Source organism: Zosterops lateralis (genome assembly GCF_965231275.1).
Source record: "Zosterops lateralis genome assembly, contig: HAP1_HAP1_SCAFFOLD_220, whole genome shotgun sequence".
NCBI lineage: Eukaryota > Metazoa > Chordata > Aves > Passeriformes > Zosteropidae > Zosterops > Zosterops lateralis.
The window spans coordinates 42,322-56,607 of record NW_028154473.1 but is presented as its reverse complement, the minus strand read 5'-3'; the positions used below and the strand labels follow the sequence as shown (position 1 = coordinate 56,607).

The window sequence follows — 14,286 nt, the reverse complement described above, 5'->3', positions numbered from 1 at the left end:
CCCTTACCTGGACAGCACAGCCAAGGCCGGCACCAAAGCCAGGACCAGCATCACGAGCAGAGTCAGCACCAGGGTGACCTTGGGATGGGATCTGAACCTCTCACCTGCAGCAGTAAAGAGTCCATGGCTGTGAGGACGGGGCTGTCCTGAGCACGCCCAGCCCTCACATCCCCCCACCCAACACCCGGGGGACACAGGAGGGATCCCCCATTCTGTGTGCCCCTCACTCAGCTGGCAGCAGAGAAACAAGGGACAGGGGCACAGCCAGGGCCAGGGCACAGCCGGGGGCCAGAAGAACTGCCAGCGCCGGGGGCAGCCGGGGGTGTCGGTCCCGGCCCCTGCGGGGGCCCAGCAGAGCAGGAGGGCTCTTCCAGAGCCCTGGAAACAGCCACAGCCCTGCCAGCCCTGTGCACCTGTGGGGTGACACTGTCCCCTCCCTACAGGCCACGGCGCGGGCCCTGCACTCACACAGAAACTGTAGGGGTTTCTTCTGTATGTTCTCAGCTTCCGATCCGTTCTGGCATTTCAGGGGCTTCTTCACCCTCCCAGTACTGGAGCGGGGCTCATTCTCCACATCTTCATTCATTGCACACCCACCAGTGGCCCCTTCCTGCTTAGGACAAGTGGCTTCTTGCTCCCCCCTCCGAGCTCCGCCAGTGCCGCCTCATCGGGCTCCGGCCGCTGCCGCCGCTCCCGGGCCCGCACACGCTCCGGAATGCGGAGTGGGACGGAGCTGGATCCTTTCTCGACCCGCGTTCTGAGCAATCCGCGCGTGGAACACGAGGAGAGGCGGGAGACATCAGGTGGAAGGGCGGCTTGGCGCTCTGCACGGAACGGCCCCGGCTGTTTTCCCGAACTCCAGCGGTTTCTCGGGAAAGGTGGCTGAGGAAAGACCCCGGCGCTGTGCCCGGAGGGACATCCCAGCCCAGTTTCACATCCGACTTTTCAAATTAGGGAAACAATGGAATAATCACAGGACGGGATCGCGGCAGTTCCGTGCCGCGCGCCAAGCCCGCCCCTCTCCCCCATTGGCCGACGTCTCCCGCCGCGTCTCCTTCTCGCGCGCTGATTGGTCAGAGCTGGGCTGAGGGACGATCCCGGCCCGCCCACTCCGCCATGCTCGGATCGGCCCCCGGAGCGCGGAGCGACTCTGGAAACCGGGACCGGCCCCGGGAGCGGCGGCAGCGGCCGGAGCCCGGTGAGGCGGCACTGGCGGAGCTCGGAGGCGGCCCCAGCGCAGGTGGGAGCCGCGCTCGGTTCTGCCGGGGCTCGGGGCTGGCTGCGGGCGGAGGGGGCGGCAGGGGGCTCCGGCGGGTTCCTTGTGCCGTGTCGGCGCCGTGTTGCCCGTGGCCTGAGGGCGCTGCGGGAGCGGCTGCCCGCGCTCTCCTTCCCGCCGCTGCCTCGGCAGGAGCCGCTGCCGGAGCAGCGCCGGCTCGTCCCGGTTCCTGTGGGGAGGACGGAGGTGGCCGCCCTGTCCCCGGGGGGGGCTGTGCGGGAAAATTCCCAGAGGTGGCCAGAGGTTTGTGTCCCCACAGGAGCCCGAGGAGTCCTGTAAAAGTGACTTTATTCCTGAACAAAGGGAGAGGCCGTGCGGCCTTTGCCGGGGGGTCTCTCCAATTGTTGTAGGACGCGGCCTCCTTTTTCTCCTGATTTTCCCTCCTGCATCTCCCTGTCCCTTTGCCCCGTGGCGAAGGTCCTTGGAAAGTTCCGACTTCCCGATCCGCCTCCTGCATGTCCTCGTTAATATGCGCCCCCCTTTTGTAGAACATCCGATATTCCCGGCTCTGCTCAGTCTTTGTTCTTCTTCTCCGTGTTCAGGAATTTCGCAGGGCCTTGGCTGAGCACAGTCCGTGTCAATGAGGAACATTTTCTGAAACTGATGGATTCTCCCGTTGCTCCCTTATCTCCCAGTCCCCGGCCCTGTCAGGAGATATCCCCTGGTTTGGAGGATGTATTGCCCTGTCAGGTAATGCTAATTCCCAGGACAGTTTGTCCTGGCCAAAATCAGGAGCCTGGTTCTTGCTGGTTTCTTTATCAACTTGTTCTGTTTTATTGGGTCTTCACAATACCTAAGTCCCTCTTTACTGAGTTTTAATAATATAAATCTTATCTCCATGGCTTTAACCTAGAAACTAAATTCCTGTGTATTTTGTTAATTGGTCCTTCCTTACAAGTTACACTCCTGTGTGTTCTGGCACAAGTTGTTTCTCTACTTGTACAAAACTGCTAAATAAGCTGTAACTATTTCTGTTCTCCCATTCACCTGTTGAAGCACATTTTATGTTGCCAAAATTCTGAATTTTCATGTGCATGTACATTTCTCATATCAGCAGCCTCCCATCCTCCTCCTGCAGCCGGGAAGTCCAAATCTCCTTTGGGCCTTGCGAGCCCTTGAGCCCAGGGTGAGGGGTCCCTCCGTGCTGAGCTGTGCTGGGGCTGTTTCTGTGCTCAGGGACACTTGGGATGGGCCACTTGGCCCCCAGTGGTGCTTCTTCCCACTCCTCAGGCAGGGCCCCATGTCCTGGTTGGATGGTGTGAACAGCAAAGTCCCAAGGCAGGGTCTGTGCCAGCCCAGCTTCCAGTGGGAGAGATTTCACAGGAGACAGGATTCTGGCCACAGGCTGCTTTAAATACACATCCCTTATCTCCAGCCTGCACTAGGTGGAGAATTGCCAGGGGAAGGAATTCCAAAGATCAATTCCAAGGGAGATAATTGAATATCTGCCCTGGATCTGGCTCTTATTCTTGCCAGAGCCAATGGCAAAAGCCCCACCTGTGGCCTCTTGGTTTCTGTCAGCAGCTTCCAAAGGTGTTTCTTTATTTCCCCATTCATTCTTTCTACCTGACCTGAGCTCTGGGGGTGCCAGGGGTTGTGGAGGTCCCATTGTGTTCCTAAAGCTGCCAGAACCCCCTGAAGGATCTTTCCTGTAAAATGAGTTCCCCTATTGTAGTTTATTGCTTCCACAATCCTTTCTCTTGGAATTATTTGTTTCAGAAATACCTTTCTAAGTGATCCAGTGATTACTGCAGAAGTCAGAATTGCTTTTGGCCACCCTGTTGGGTGACATGGTGTCAGCAGGAGATATTTCAGCCTTCCTGCTCAGGGCATTTCAGTCCCAGGCTCTCACAGGCACACACAGCTCTGCCGGTTGAGCTGACCATGTGGGGGGTAACCTGTGCTTTGCCTGATTCCCTTTCCTGAATAACAGCGTGTCTTGTAACTCTTTTCCCTTCTGCTGCCCTTGGAGCCCCATCCAGAAACACCTTTTCTCCCTGAGGCCAGGGAATGTCTCATCAATCTCTCCCAGCCTGGCTCTGGAGCTCTGTCACCTCAGTGCAGTCATGGGTTTCTCCCCAGCCCCTGTGCAGGCTGTTCCAACAGGAGGCTGGGTTAAACCCTTCCCCTGTCCTCACTTCTAAATCCTCCTGTGCCACTGAACAAGTTTCCTGCTGGAATAACCCAGCCCTGCTCTTTTGGTTCTCAAAGCCGGAACTTGATGCCAGACTTGGACAAGAGGAGATCCTTGTGCTGTCAGTTTTCAGGCCTCAGGTCCCATTCAAGCTGTGGCTGCACAATTCTGCAGACAGTGGGGCCACTCTGGCCACTGGGTTAAACATTTTAGCACAAGAATTCCTTTGGCCTGGCCCTGTTTAACACTCACATACAATTCCAGTTCCTTTTCTGAGTCTGGAGGAGCCATGGCTTGAGCATCAATCATTTTGGGGTTTTTTTTCATTTCTCAAGTTTTGTTCCCTTTCCCATGTCCAAACCATAACACTGAGGCTGTGTGGGGTTAAAAAGTCATCCAGTGTTTTAGCTGGAGCAGAGAATCCTCAATCCAGGTCCTGCAATTCCCAATTGTGAAAAACGAGGTTCACTTTTTGGTAAATTTAAAAAACTATGTTTAATAAAATAATTAAGACAATTAGGAGATAAAAAAAAGCCAATTACGGCCGGCCGGGTGACTCGGCATTCAGCCAAGTCCACACTTTGCTTTCTCAGAGACACTCGTTAAATACCCTTCCCGTTATATCGATATATGAATATTCATAAAATTCCATAAACTAGTTTCCATATTCCAGGAACTGTTTTGCATGGCCCCTCCTTGGGTCCGCCTTTTTAGAGCATGCGTGTTTCGTGGCTGTGTCCTTTTTATCGCGTCCAGCTTGGGCCTTGGTCCGTGCTTTCTGCAGGTGGGAGATGCTGATAGTTGGTGTATCAATAGCAGGGTCCTCTTTACATGTTCACTGGATGTTATCCCAACCAAACAGACAGTTTAAGCACATTACATCAGTTATTACCACTATACCTAATTTTCTAAAAGCAGAATTAAAAACTTATATTCTATATGTATATTCTATATCCTTACCACAACATTATTTACTATATAGCACACATCTTGCTAAAAGCCAACTTTATATAAAATATATATAACACCTATTAATCCTCAGAATTATCACAGCTGCTTTTTAGTCCTGGGTAACATTACTCCTGAGATTACAAAGCCCTTCCTTCCCTCCCTTGCAATAGGGTTTTGCTTTTAGACACCACTCGTGCTGTGTAGTGACATCCGTGGACGGCAGGGACAAGGAACTCTGCAGAGCTGAGATATTCTAGAAACACGTGGCTTTATTACAAGGGTGGTGGGTAAAGAGGGCTTTGCCTTCAGCCACCAGCCTGGGCTGGAGGGAAGCCCCGAGAGAGAGAGGGGAGAGAGAGGGTAGAAGAGAGCTCAGGGGTAGAAGTGAGGTAAGAGTGGGGGAAGGGATAAGACAGCAGGGATAAGAGAGAGGGGGCAAGAGCGTGGGGGGAAAGAGCAAGAGAGCAAGAGCAAGAGAGAGGGCACCTTGTTACAATCCATTCTCTCTCTTTTTGTGTTGAATATTCTAATTCACAGTGACCAACCGGTGCAAGATCCAAAACCTACAAACTTTGCATGCAGCCTATGAGAACTACTATATTACCATGTCATTTTATATTCTAAACTCTAAAGACTACTTTTCTTATCTGCTTTTTCCCTGATCCCTTGCAGAGTGGAAAGGCTGCATTCCTGAGTCCTTTTGTTTCTGCCCTTCAACCCATCTCCAGCTAATCCCCGTTTTCCTGCCTCCCATGCCTACATGTCAAAGCTGGCTTTCATTTCTATTGCACTCACAGGTTTTTCATCTGCAGTATTTCTTGCCAGACAATCATATCCATAAGTCCTTCCTGTCCCATCTTTCCCAACAGTGCTGGTTACTTCAGAGTGATTTGGAGAGGCTGGGAATCTAATTTTCCCCTTTCCCTGGGGCTGCCCACACTTGTGGGTTCACTTCAGCACAGGCCTTGCCAGACATTTGACACAGAGGTACAAGAGAACTGGCCTCTGTATCACCTTTTACAATATTAATTTGCATTCCCAATTTAGCCATCAAAGGCCTTCCCAGTAAATTACAATCACAATGAGGAGCAAATAAAACTTCCTGCATTTCAAACCCATCCCCGGCATCTGCTAATAGTGGTTGAATAAAACACCCCCCCTCATCTTTCCCACTTGTCCCCTGGATAATCAACGACATTTTTGGCCTTTTCCCCCCTTAGGTGTAAGGTTGAGAGTGGGTGGAGAGGCCCCTGTGTGTATGAGGAAAGGCCTGGTGTGGATGCAGCCCCAGGCTGAATGTTGTCAAGGGCTCCAGTGTGGTGGGTCCCTGGTGTAATGGGAGCTGTGGCAGCCCTAGGAATCCATGTCCGTGCAGGGCTGGACTTGCTCCTGCTGAGGGTGCTGCTGTGTGTGCTTGCAGTGTCCCTGTGGGCTGCAGATGGATCCCTGCTTCCTTGGCAGGGGCTGTTTGGGTGGGCTCTCCCCTGCCGAGGAGGGCAATGCCTGTGCCAGGTGCTTGTGGCCGAGCCCGTCCCCTCGGTGCTGGGGCCCCCTTGGGCCCTGGGCTTCATCCCTCAGGGGCTGTGGAAACTCTGCCATGGCCTTTGCCTTCAGCTTGGCCTTTTCCTGCTCCCTTCTTGCCTTCACCTGCTGTGCCTTTGTGCCCAAGTGCTGCAGGGGCTTCTTGTGCCCCTCGTGCAACCCCCCTGAGTGCCTGTGGGTGCTCATCCTCTGACAGCTGCTGAGCTTTCTGCACAATCATTCCTTTCTGCAGGCCCAAACAAGATCCTTCAAAGATGATCTGGATCCTTGCAGGGATAATGCCCATTTCCCAGCTCTTCCTTCCTTCCTTCCTTCCTTCCTTCCTTGGCGCTGGTGCTTGTGCTGGCCGTGCCCTGCAGAGCCCGTATCCCAGAGCCGGTGCCTGTGGTGCCGCAGTGTCCAAAGGCGGCTCCCCCGGCGGGCAGGGCCGGCAGCTCCACGGGGCCGGGCAGCGGCCGGGGCGTCCCGCAGCCTCCTGGGGGCCGGGGGCCAGTGCCGGCCCTGCCCGGGGGGTGGTGGGCTCAGGCAGCGCCCGGCGCTGAGCCCCGGCTGCCCCACAGCCCCGGCCCGGCCCCGCAGCTCCCCACAGGCCCCCAGCCCGTGCTCCCGGTGCCGCCCCTCTGCGCCCGCTCCTGCCGCTCCCCAGCACAGAGAAACCCCCTGGGATCCTGACCTCCTTGTTTGCCTCTCCTGCCAACCGGGGCTACAAACCATCTGCATCAGCTCCCAGAGTTTGAGCATTACACCCTGCTTGAAAACGTCCCAGTCCTCAGTATTTTTCTCTTCCTGCTCTTTTCCATCATCTTCTTTCTCACCACAGAGATTCCTCCTGCTGCCTCTTGCCTTAACTGTAATCCTGCACCCTCCCCTTCCCCCTCACCCTTCCCAGCACACCAACACCATCCATCCCCTGCTGTCTAAATCCCTTCTGGACTTCCCTTCTTGCCCCTCTGGCTGTCCATGTCCTTAATTACCTCTGGGAGAATGATGCCTTGGGAAGGCTGGCCTGAAACAGAGACTGGACAGAGCTAGAGAATAAAGCAGATATTTATTGAAAGCTCTTTAGGGCCGACCTTGGGCAGGGCAGGAGCCTGACCAGGGCTACACTCAAGGTGGACTTGAAATGGTCTCCTCATGGACGACTGGTCACGAGGTCCTAAACTTTGCTGTTTTGGTCCATTTGCATATTGGAGCCCAGTTGTCCAGCCCCAGGCTCAGGTGGTGAGGTGTGTGAAAAACGAGGTTCACTTTTTAGTAAATTTTAAGGAATATGTTTAATAAAATAATTAAGACAATTAGGAGATAAGAAAAAACCAAAAACGGCCGGCCGGGTGACTTGGCATTCAGCCAAGTCCACACCTTGCCTTCTCAGGGATACTCGTTAAATACCCTTTTCGTTATATCGATATATGAATATTCATAAAATTCCATAAACTAGTTTCCATATTCCAGAACTGCTCTGCATGGTCCCTCCTTGGATCCGCCTTTTTAGAGCATGCGTGTTTCGTGGCTGTGTCCTTTTTATCGCGTCCAGCTTGGGCCTTGGTCTGTGCTTGCTGTGGGTGATAGATGCTGATAGTTGGTGTTATCAGTAGCAGAGTCTTCTTTACATGTTCACTGGATGTTATCCCAACCAAACAGACAGTTTAAGCAGCTGCTACATCAACTACTCCCTTTATATCTAGTCTTACCAATAGCAGAAATAAACTTATACCTTTATATCTTTACTATGTTATTAATCATATAGCATACATCTTGCGAAAAGCCAATTTTATAATACACACATATAACAGGTGTCATCCTTGTTGTTTCTCTCTTCAGTCCCCCGCGCTGTCGTGGCGGGAGCGGCTGCAGTGGGGAGCGAGTGCGGGCGGGAGCGGCCGAGAGCCCAGCGCTGCCCCAGCCCGAGCTGCCCCAGCTCCATCCGTGCCCCTCCGGTGGGATGCTGTGGGTTTGGGGGGGAAGAGGGAGCCGGCAGTGGGTGCTGGGCCTGGGGCAGGAGGGGAAGGGAAGGAGAAGCAGAGTTGAAGAACAAAATGTTCAAAGGATGCAGATGGGAGGAAAAGGTGGGATTGTGCAGGAGAAAGAGGAATAGTAGGAGGAAATGGAGTGTTAGAAGGAGTAGGGACACAGGAGGAGGAGGAGCAGGAGGAGGAGGCGGCAGAAGGTTCCCCCCCTCCCTGTATCTGCAGCCTCCCCCCAGCCCCAGGAGTGTTGCCCCCCCACATGCAGCAGGTGACCAGGAAGAGGATCCACGATTTTTCGTGGGGGTGAATCTTGATGTTTCTCAGCTTTACTGGCTAAATGTTGATGCTTTGGTTTTTGCAAGGGGCTGAATTTTTATATTTTAGAAGCGGTTTTGGCTGAGTCTTGGTGTTTGGGGAGTTTATTATTTGTGTCTTGGTGTTTGGAGGACTTTTGGGCTGAATCTTGGTGTTTTGGAGGTTTTCACAGACACAAGGTGCCCACTGACTTCTTGAGAATAGCTTGGGGAAGGTGGAATCCCCAGTCTAAGGTGCTTTCCATTTGTTTTTTTCCCCAAACCAGGATTTTTCATTGCCAAGGAGTGCCCAGATGGAGGAGGAGGAAAGCCCCGGAGATCCCGCAGGAGGAGGGGCTGCAAACCCAGCCCAGGGAGCTGCGAGGAGGAAAGAGCCGCCCTGTGCCAGGAGGGCGGCCGGAGATCCAGGCGGAGCTCAGAGCTGGTGGAGAAGCCTCATGGAGGGGAGAAGCCCCACAAGTGCCTGGAATGTGGGAAGGGTTTCAGCCGGAGCTCCCTCCTGATCCGGCACCAGGTGATCCACACTGGGGAACGGCCCTTTGAGTGTGGGGAATGTGGGAAGAGGTTCAGTGACAGCTCCAACCTGATCCAGCACAAGAGGATCCACAGTGGGGAAAGGCCCTTTGAGTGTGGGGAATGTGGGATGAGCTTCAGCCAGATCTGCAACCTGTCTCTGCACCAGGTGGTCCACACTGGGGAAAAGCCCTGCGAATGTGGGGAATGTGGGAAGAGGTTCAGAGACAGCACTGGGCTGCTCCAGCACCAGGTGATCCACACTGGGGAACGGCCCTACACCTGCCTGGAATGTGGGAAGAGCTTTGGATGGAGCTCCGCCCTGAGAAAACACCAGCGCATCCACACTGGGGAGAGGCCCTACGAGTGTCCTGAGTGTGGGAAGTGGTTTCAGACCAGCTCTGAGGTCCTCAAACATCAGCGGATTCACACAGAGGAGAGGCCCTTCCGCTGCCCCGACTGTGGGAAGGGCTTCAAGCACAACTACACCCTCACTGTGCACCGGCGCATCCACACCGGGGAGAGGCCCTACGAGTGTCCTGAGTGTGGGAAGAGCTTCTCCACGAGCTCTCACTTGACCAGACACCAACAGAGGCACCATAAGGGAAGCCCCACGAGTGCCCCGAGTGCGGGAAGAGCTTCGTGCGCTGCTCCAGCTCCATCCCCCATGGGAGGATCGGCGTTGGATGATCCCCAGTGACCCCGTTGGGCAGAGCCCTGGTGATCCGTGGTCCTGGTGATCCGTGTTGGGAAGACACCTGGCTGGGGGGGCTGCACTGGTTCCTGTCTCCCTGTGGGCACCTGGATGAACACAGGGGCAGGAACATCCATCGGGACACAGACGGACATTGGGAATTCCTTGGGGGGAGCAGACTTGTTGTCTTTCAACCCCAGAAAATCTTTTGTGTTCAATTCTGTCTTCTGGGGGTATGGGGAGACAGATGTAGTGCTAAGGGCAATCCTGCCCCTATATATTGCAGCTGTGTTAATTACTGAAGAGTGAGAACAGCCTTGCCCTCACAGCTATGGGTGTGATACAAAAGTGAGTTAGTTGGTAGAGAGTCAGTTGGCATCTGCTGGCCGTGCTGTGAGGAGGAAGGGACAGGAGGCTGGGCAAGGGACAGATAAGGTGAGCCACTGCATGAGGGACAGACAGGGTTCAGTGGCTTTTCTAGGGACAGGAAGCAGTGAGCTGGAACTGCCAAAGAAAGAGAGAAGAAGGAGAAAAAGAGCCTGAGCTGTGTGGAGCTGCCTGGAGGATTGCTACATAGAAAAGGTATGAAGAACTTCTAGATAACAAGGTGCCGATACTTGAAGGCCTCTCAAGTTTTTTTGAAGCACTCTGAGTTCATGGCCATCTCAACTCCAACATGGGGGCATCAATAAATACTGGATAGTCTTGGAGGTGTTTTCCAACCTCAGGGATTCCATGATTTTGATTTCCTATTGCCCAAGAGTGTCTTCCACAGCCAAATGGTGATGATCTGGGGCAAAGACCAAGATTTTGGAGATTGTGGTGGAAACCCCTCCAAAAATGGTACTTCCCTCCCATCTAAGCATGTGGATCCTCAGCTGGCACAGACAGGGAAATCCTTTTCTTTTGGCCTTCATTTGCTTTTCATTTCTCTTCATTTAAAATATCCAACAGTGTGGTAAAAATAAAGACATCGAACTAAGACATGGTTGGGATGACAGGGGACATGGACATGGAGAGTGACATGGGGACACATGGATATTTGGGGGGTACATGGTCATTCATGGGGACATGGGGGGAACACGGGTACAGATGAGGACGTGGGGGACAATGACAGGGATGGAAACATTGTGGGGAGACAGCCACGGGTGAGGACAGGGTGGGACACGGCCAGTGACATGTGGGGACATGGCCATGGCCGGTGCCATGGGGGGAACTTGCAGGGGCTGTGGGGGATGCTGGGTTTGAGGGAGCTGAGGGTTCCTGGGAAGGACATGGGGCTTGCTGAGGGCTTTGGGGTCCCCAGGCCCAGCGGCTCTGGCTGTGCTGGGAGAGCCTGGGGGAGGTTCTGGGGCAGCTGCTCCAGCTGCTCCCCGAGACCAGGGCAAACTTCAAAGCTTTATTGGGAACACTGGGAGCAGCCGGGCGGGGACACAGGGACAGCTCTGGGCACGGGCAGGGGGGACACACGAGGCCCCCAAAATCATCTCGGGGACGGAGCGGGGGGTCCCGGCCGGGCCCGAGGCCACGGGGAGGGGCTGCGGCCGCCGGCGGCTCAGGAGCTCTGTGGGCAGAGAAAAGGGGGTGACACCGGGCTGGGGGGCCCCGGGAGGGCACACACGCTCTGGGGGAGGGGGGACACGACCACCGGGACCCCCGCTCACCTTCTTGCACAGGCAGAGGCCCAGCCCCAGTGCCAGGAACACCGAGCCCAACACGAAGCCCCCGATCCCCGTCAGCATCTTGCTGCGGGCGGCGTCCGGCGGCATCTCTGGGGGGTCCAGAGGGGTCAGCACCCCCCAAAACCTCTCACCCGCACCCCGAGCCCCTCCAGCCTCCCTCCCGCTCTCCCCCACACCACCCACCGGCCCCCAAAACCTCCTCCCGATCCCTGCCCGCCTCCCCACCGCCCAGCAAAGCCCCTCCTGGCCCCTCTCACCAGCCCACAGCCCCAAACCGCTCGCCCCCACCCAGGCCCCACCAAAACCCCCCAAACCCTCTCCCAGTCCCTTCTCAGCCCCTCCACCGCTCCCCCACACCCCTCCCAGTCTCTTCCCAGCACAACCGACCTCAGCCCCAGCCCCGCTTGCCCATCCCCCAGCTCCTCCCGGCCCCTCCAGCCTCACTCCAATCCCTCCCACTTCCACCCGCCGCCCCCAAACTCCCTCCCGCGCCCACCAGCACCCCCCGGGACCCCACACCCCCCTCCCCAGCATCCTCCCGACTCCTGCTCAGCCCTTCCACAGCCCCCAGCCCCTCTCCCAGGTTCAACCAGCATCTCTCCAGTTCCTCCCACTCGCTCCCAGCACACGCCAGTGCCTCTGCCAGCCCGGCCAGTGGCTCCCCCGTACCCCAGTGGCGCCTCAGGGGCTGCTCCAGGCTGACGTGCTCCACCTGGCACGTGTAGCTGAGCCCGCGCCGGGGCGGCCTTTCCAGCAGCACCAGCAGCTGGTGGCTCCAGTCCCCGTTGGGGACCACGTCGGTGGCCACCACCTGGCCCGACAGCTCCTGCTGGCCCTCGAACCACCTCACCTGGATGTGGGCGGGGTAGAAATCCATCACGGAGCACAGCAGGCCTCTGGCACTGCCGGCCTGGGAGCTGGAGGGCAGCAGCGAGATGGAAACGCTGGGGGGCACTGGGAGAGAGCGGGGACACGCTGGGATCAGCTGGGGGCCACTGGGAGAGAGAGGGGAGGGGCGGTGTGGGCTTGGGAGGGGCTGGGAATGGACTGGGAGTGACTGGGATGGACTGGGAAAGACTCGGATTGACTGGGAGTGACTGGGAACGGACTGGGAACGGACTGGGAATGGACTAGGAGGGACTGGGATAAGGTAGGATGGATTGGGAATGGACTGGAGCAGTCTGGGCATGGACTTGGATGGACTGAAATGGACTGGGATAATCTCGGGGGTCCCGGTGAGGGACAGGAGGCCCCGGGGATGGGCCCAAGGAGGGCTGAGGGCTCTGGGGTGATTCCCAGGGAGGGTTTGAGGGGCTCCAGGGTCACTGCCAGGGCAGGGCCCGAGGGGACACGCTCTGCCCCACGCTCACCCTGCGCTCCACAGTGAACGGGGCATCGGTCTTGTAGTTGTGCCGGCAGTACCTGTCCACTTCACTCCGAAAATACTCAATTTTTTCCGGGTCGCTGTTCCTGTGCCGGGCCTGTTTCTCTCCATCCGGAGTGAGCCCCACAAAGTGCCCCACGTCGCTGTCGAACACCACGTCCTGCTCCCGGTTGTAGATGCTCCTCGCCACGTACCTCACCTTCTCCGTGCCGTTAATGAAGTGACACTCGTACTTATACATCTGCTGGAACACCCCTGGGTGTGCAGGACACAGGTGAGGGGTGCACCCCCAGCACCCCCAGAGCTCCGGGGCCACCCCGGATCCCCACCCCGCACCCCCTGTGCCCCACGGCCGCTTCCTTCTTTTACCCTTCCCCCCATTTCCCCTTTACACATCCGCTCCCCTCCCACCTCCAGCCGCACCCAAATTCACTTTTGGGGTCCCATTCCCCCCTTTTCCACACTTCCCAACCTTTTAAAAATAATTCTCTAATTCCCATCGCCTCCCCCGCTCAGTTTTGAGGTCCCACCCTCCCCTTTCCCCCTTTTTCCCCCCTTTCCCACCCTCTCCCACCCCTCCCTCACCTTCCCCCGACCCTCAGCCCCCGCCGCTCTTCCTTTCGGGGCTCCCCTCCTCCTCCTCCCCCGCTTCCATTCCGGCCTCTCCCCTTTGCCCCCTTTTCCCCCTTCTCCCCCCCTGCCCCACCGCCCCCCGCTCACCCGAGAGCTCCGCGCCCGCAGCCGGGGCCGCTCCCAGCACCACCAGTGCCCCCAGTACGGCCCCGGCTGCCGCCCCTCGCCCCATGGCCAGCGCCGGGAGGGGCCGCCAGCCCCAAAGCAGCCCCAGCCCGGGCACAGCGCGGGGTCATCAGCCACTCGTTCTCTGATTGGTCGGGCGTGGTTTTTGGACGCCTTTTCATTGGCTAGGATATTTTTTGGGCACGCTCTGTTTTGCTGGAGGTGTTTATTGCGCGCTCCGATTCTCGGGTTCTGTTTACGGCCCGTTTTTTTAGAGGCTCTACCCAGCAACTAATGAGTCATCAGCAATAAGAACTCTGATTGGCTGGAATTTCTCCAGGCTCTGTTTTTTTCGGGCTCTTGCCGGCAAGTCCCGACCCGCAGCGACGCCGCGCTCCCATTGGCTGAGCGCTTTTTGGGGCGCTGCTCCCCCACTCCCGCTCCCCCCAGTTCCCGCCGCTTTTCTGGCACCGGCACCGGCCCTTCCCAATTTCCCGGGATCCCGAGGAGCCATGGATGGAGCGCGGAGCCTCCCCTGGCTGCTGCTGCTGCTGCTGGCCCTGACCCTGCCCGGAATTTGGGGGGTCCAAGGTGGGGTTTGGGGGGTCCTGGAGCCGCGGGGTTGGGATTTGGGGTTCCCTGGAGCTTTGGGAGTGTGGGGTGGGGAGGGTTAAGGGCGTCCTGCCCTTTTTTGGGCGGATTTTAGGGGTATTTTTGGGAAGGGCGTTGTCCTGAGTTGTTTTTTTATCCCGGGGTTTTCCCCGTTTGCCGAGATTTTGGGGGTTGGGTGGGGCCGAGTTCCTCTTTTTCCAGAATTTTGGGGCTCTGGCAATTTCCAAACGCTCCTATTCCAAGGATTTCCGGGACTTGTCCAAACCCCCCTGTTCCCGGGATTTTGGGAAGCGGGGCGTGTCCCCACCCCCTGGACCCGAAATTTGGGAAACTGCCCATTTCCAAAGCTCTTTTTTCCAAGAGATTTTTGGGCTCCAGGTGTGCCCAAATTCCCATTTTCCAGGATTTTTGGGGTCTGGAAGTTCCTAAATCCCTGTTTTCCAGGATTTTTGGAGTCTGGGTGTGCCCAACTCCCCGGT

General features: G+C 56.6%; 2 protein-coding genes across 2 annotated transcripts; one reads left to right on the top strand and one right to left on the bottom strand.

Moving 5' to 3' along the window:
- The first annotated feature begins 738 nt into the window (after positions 1–738).
- LOC310923709 (uncharacterized protein) lies at positions 739–10,373 on the top strand. Its single transcript, XM_083885636.1, has 2 exons — positions 739–1,240; positions 8,451–10,373. The coding sequence occupies exons 1-2, from the start codon at positions 1,117–1,119 to the stop codon at positions 9,395–9,397; spliced, it is 1,071 nt and encodes a 356-aa protein (XP_083741762.1). The 5' UTR covers positions 739–1,116; the 3' UTR covers positions 9,398–10,373.
- Positions 9,606–13,281, bottom strand: LOC310923710 (class II histocompatibility antigen, B-L beta chain-like; the record flags this gene model as incomplete). Its single annotated transcript, XM_083885637.1, has 4 exons — positions 13,178–13,281; positions 12,520–12,712; positions 11,688–11,918; positions 9,606–9,618 (listed from the first exon to the last, which is right to left on the bottom strand). Exons 1-4 carry the CDS (start codon positions 13,260–13,262, stop codon positions 9,606–9,608), a joined length of 522 nt encoding a protein of 173 aa, XP_083741763.1. The 5' UTR covers positions 13,263–13,281.
- Between the last annotated feature and the right edge of the window lie 1,005 nt (positions 13,282–14,286).

What these genes read in the sequence shown, in the direction of transcription:
- LOC310923709 (XM_083885636.1), top strand. Translation starts at nt 1,117, where the DNA reads ATGCTCGGATCGGCCCCCGGAGCGCGGAGCGACTCTGGAAACCGGGAC. An exon ending in CGGAGGCGGCCCCAGCGCAG is followed by an intron (nt 1,241 to 8,450) that starts GTGGGAGCCGCG and finishes TCCCCAAACCAG; the next exon opens with GATTTTTCATTGCCAAGGAG.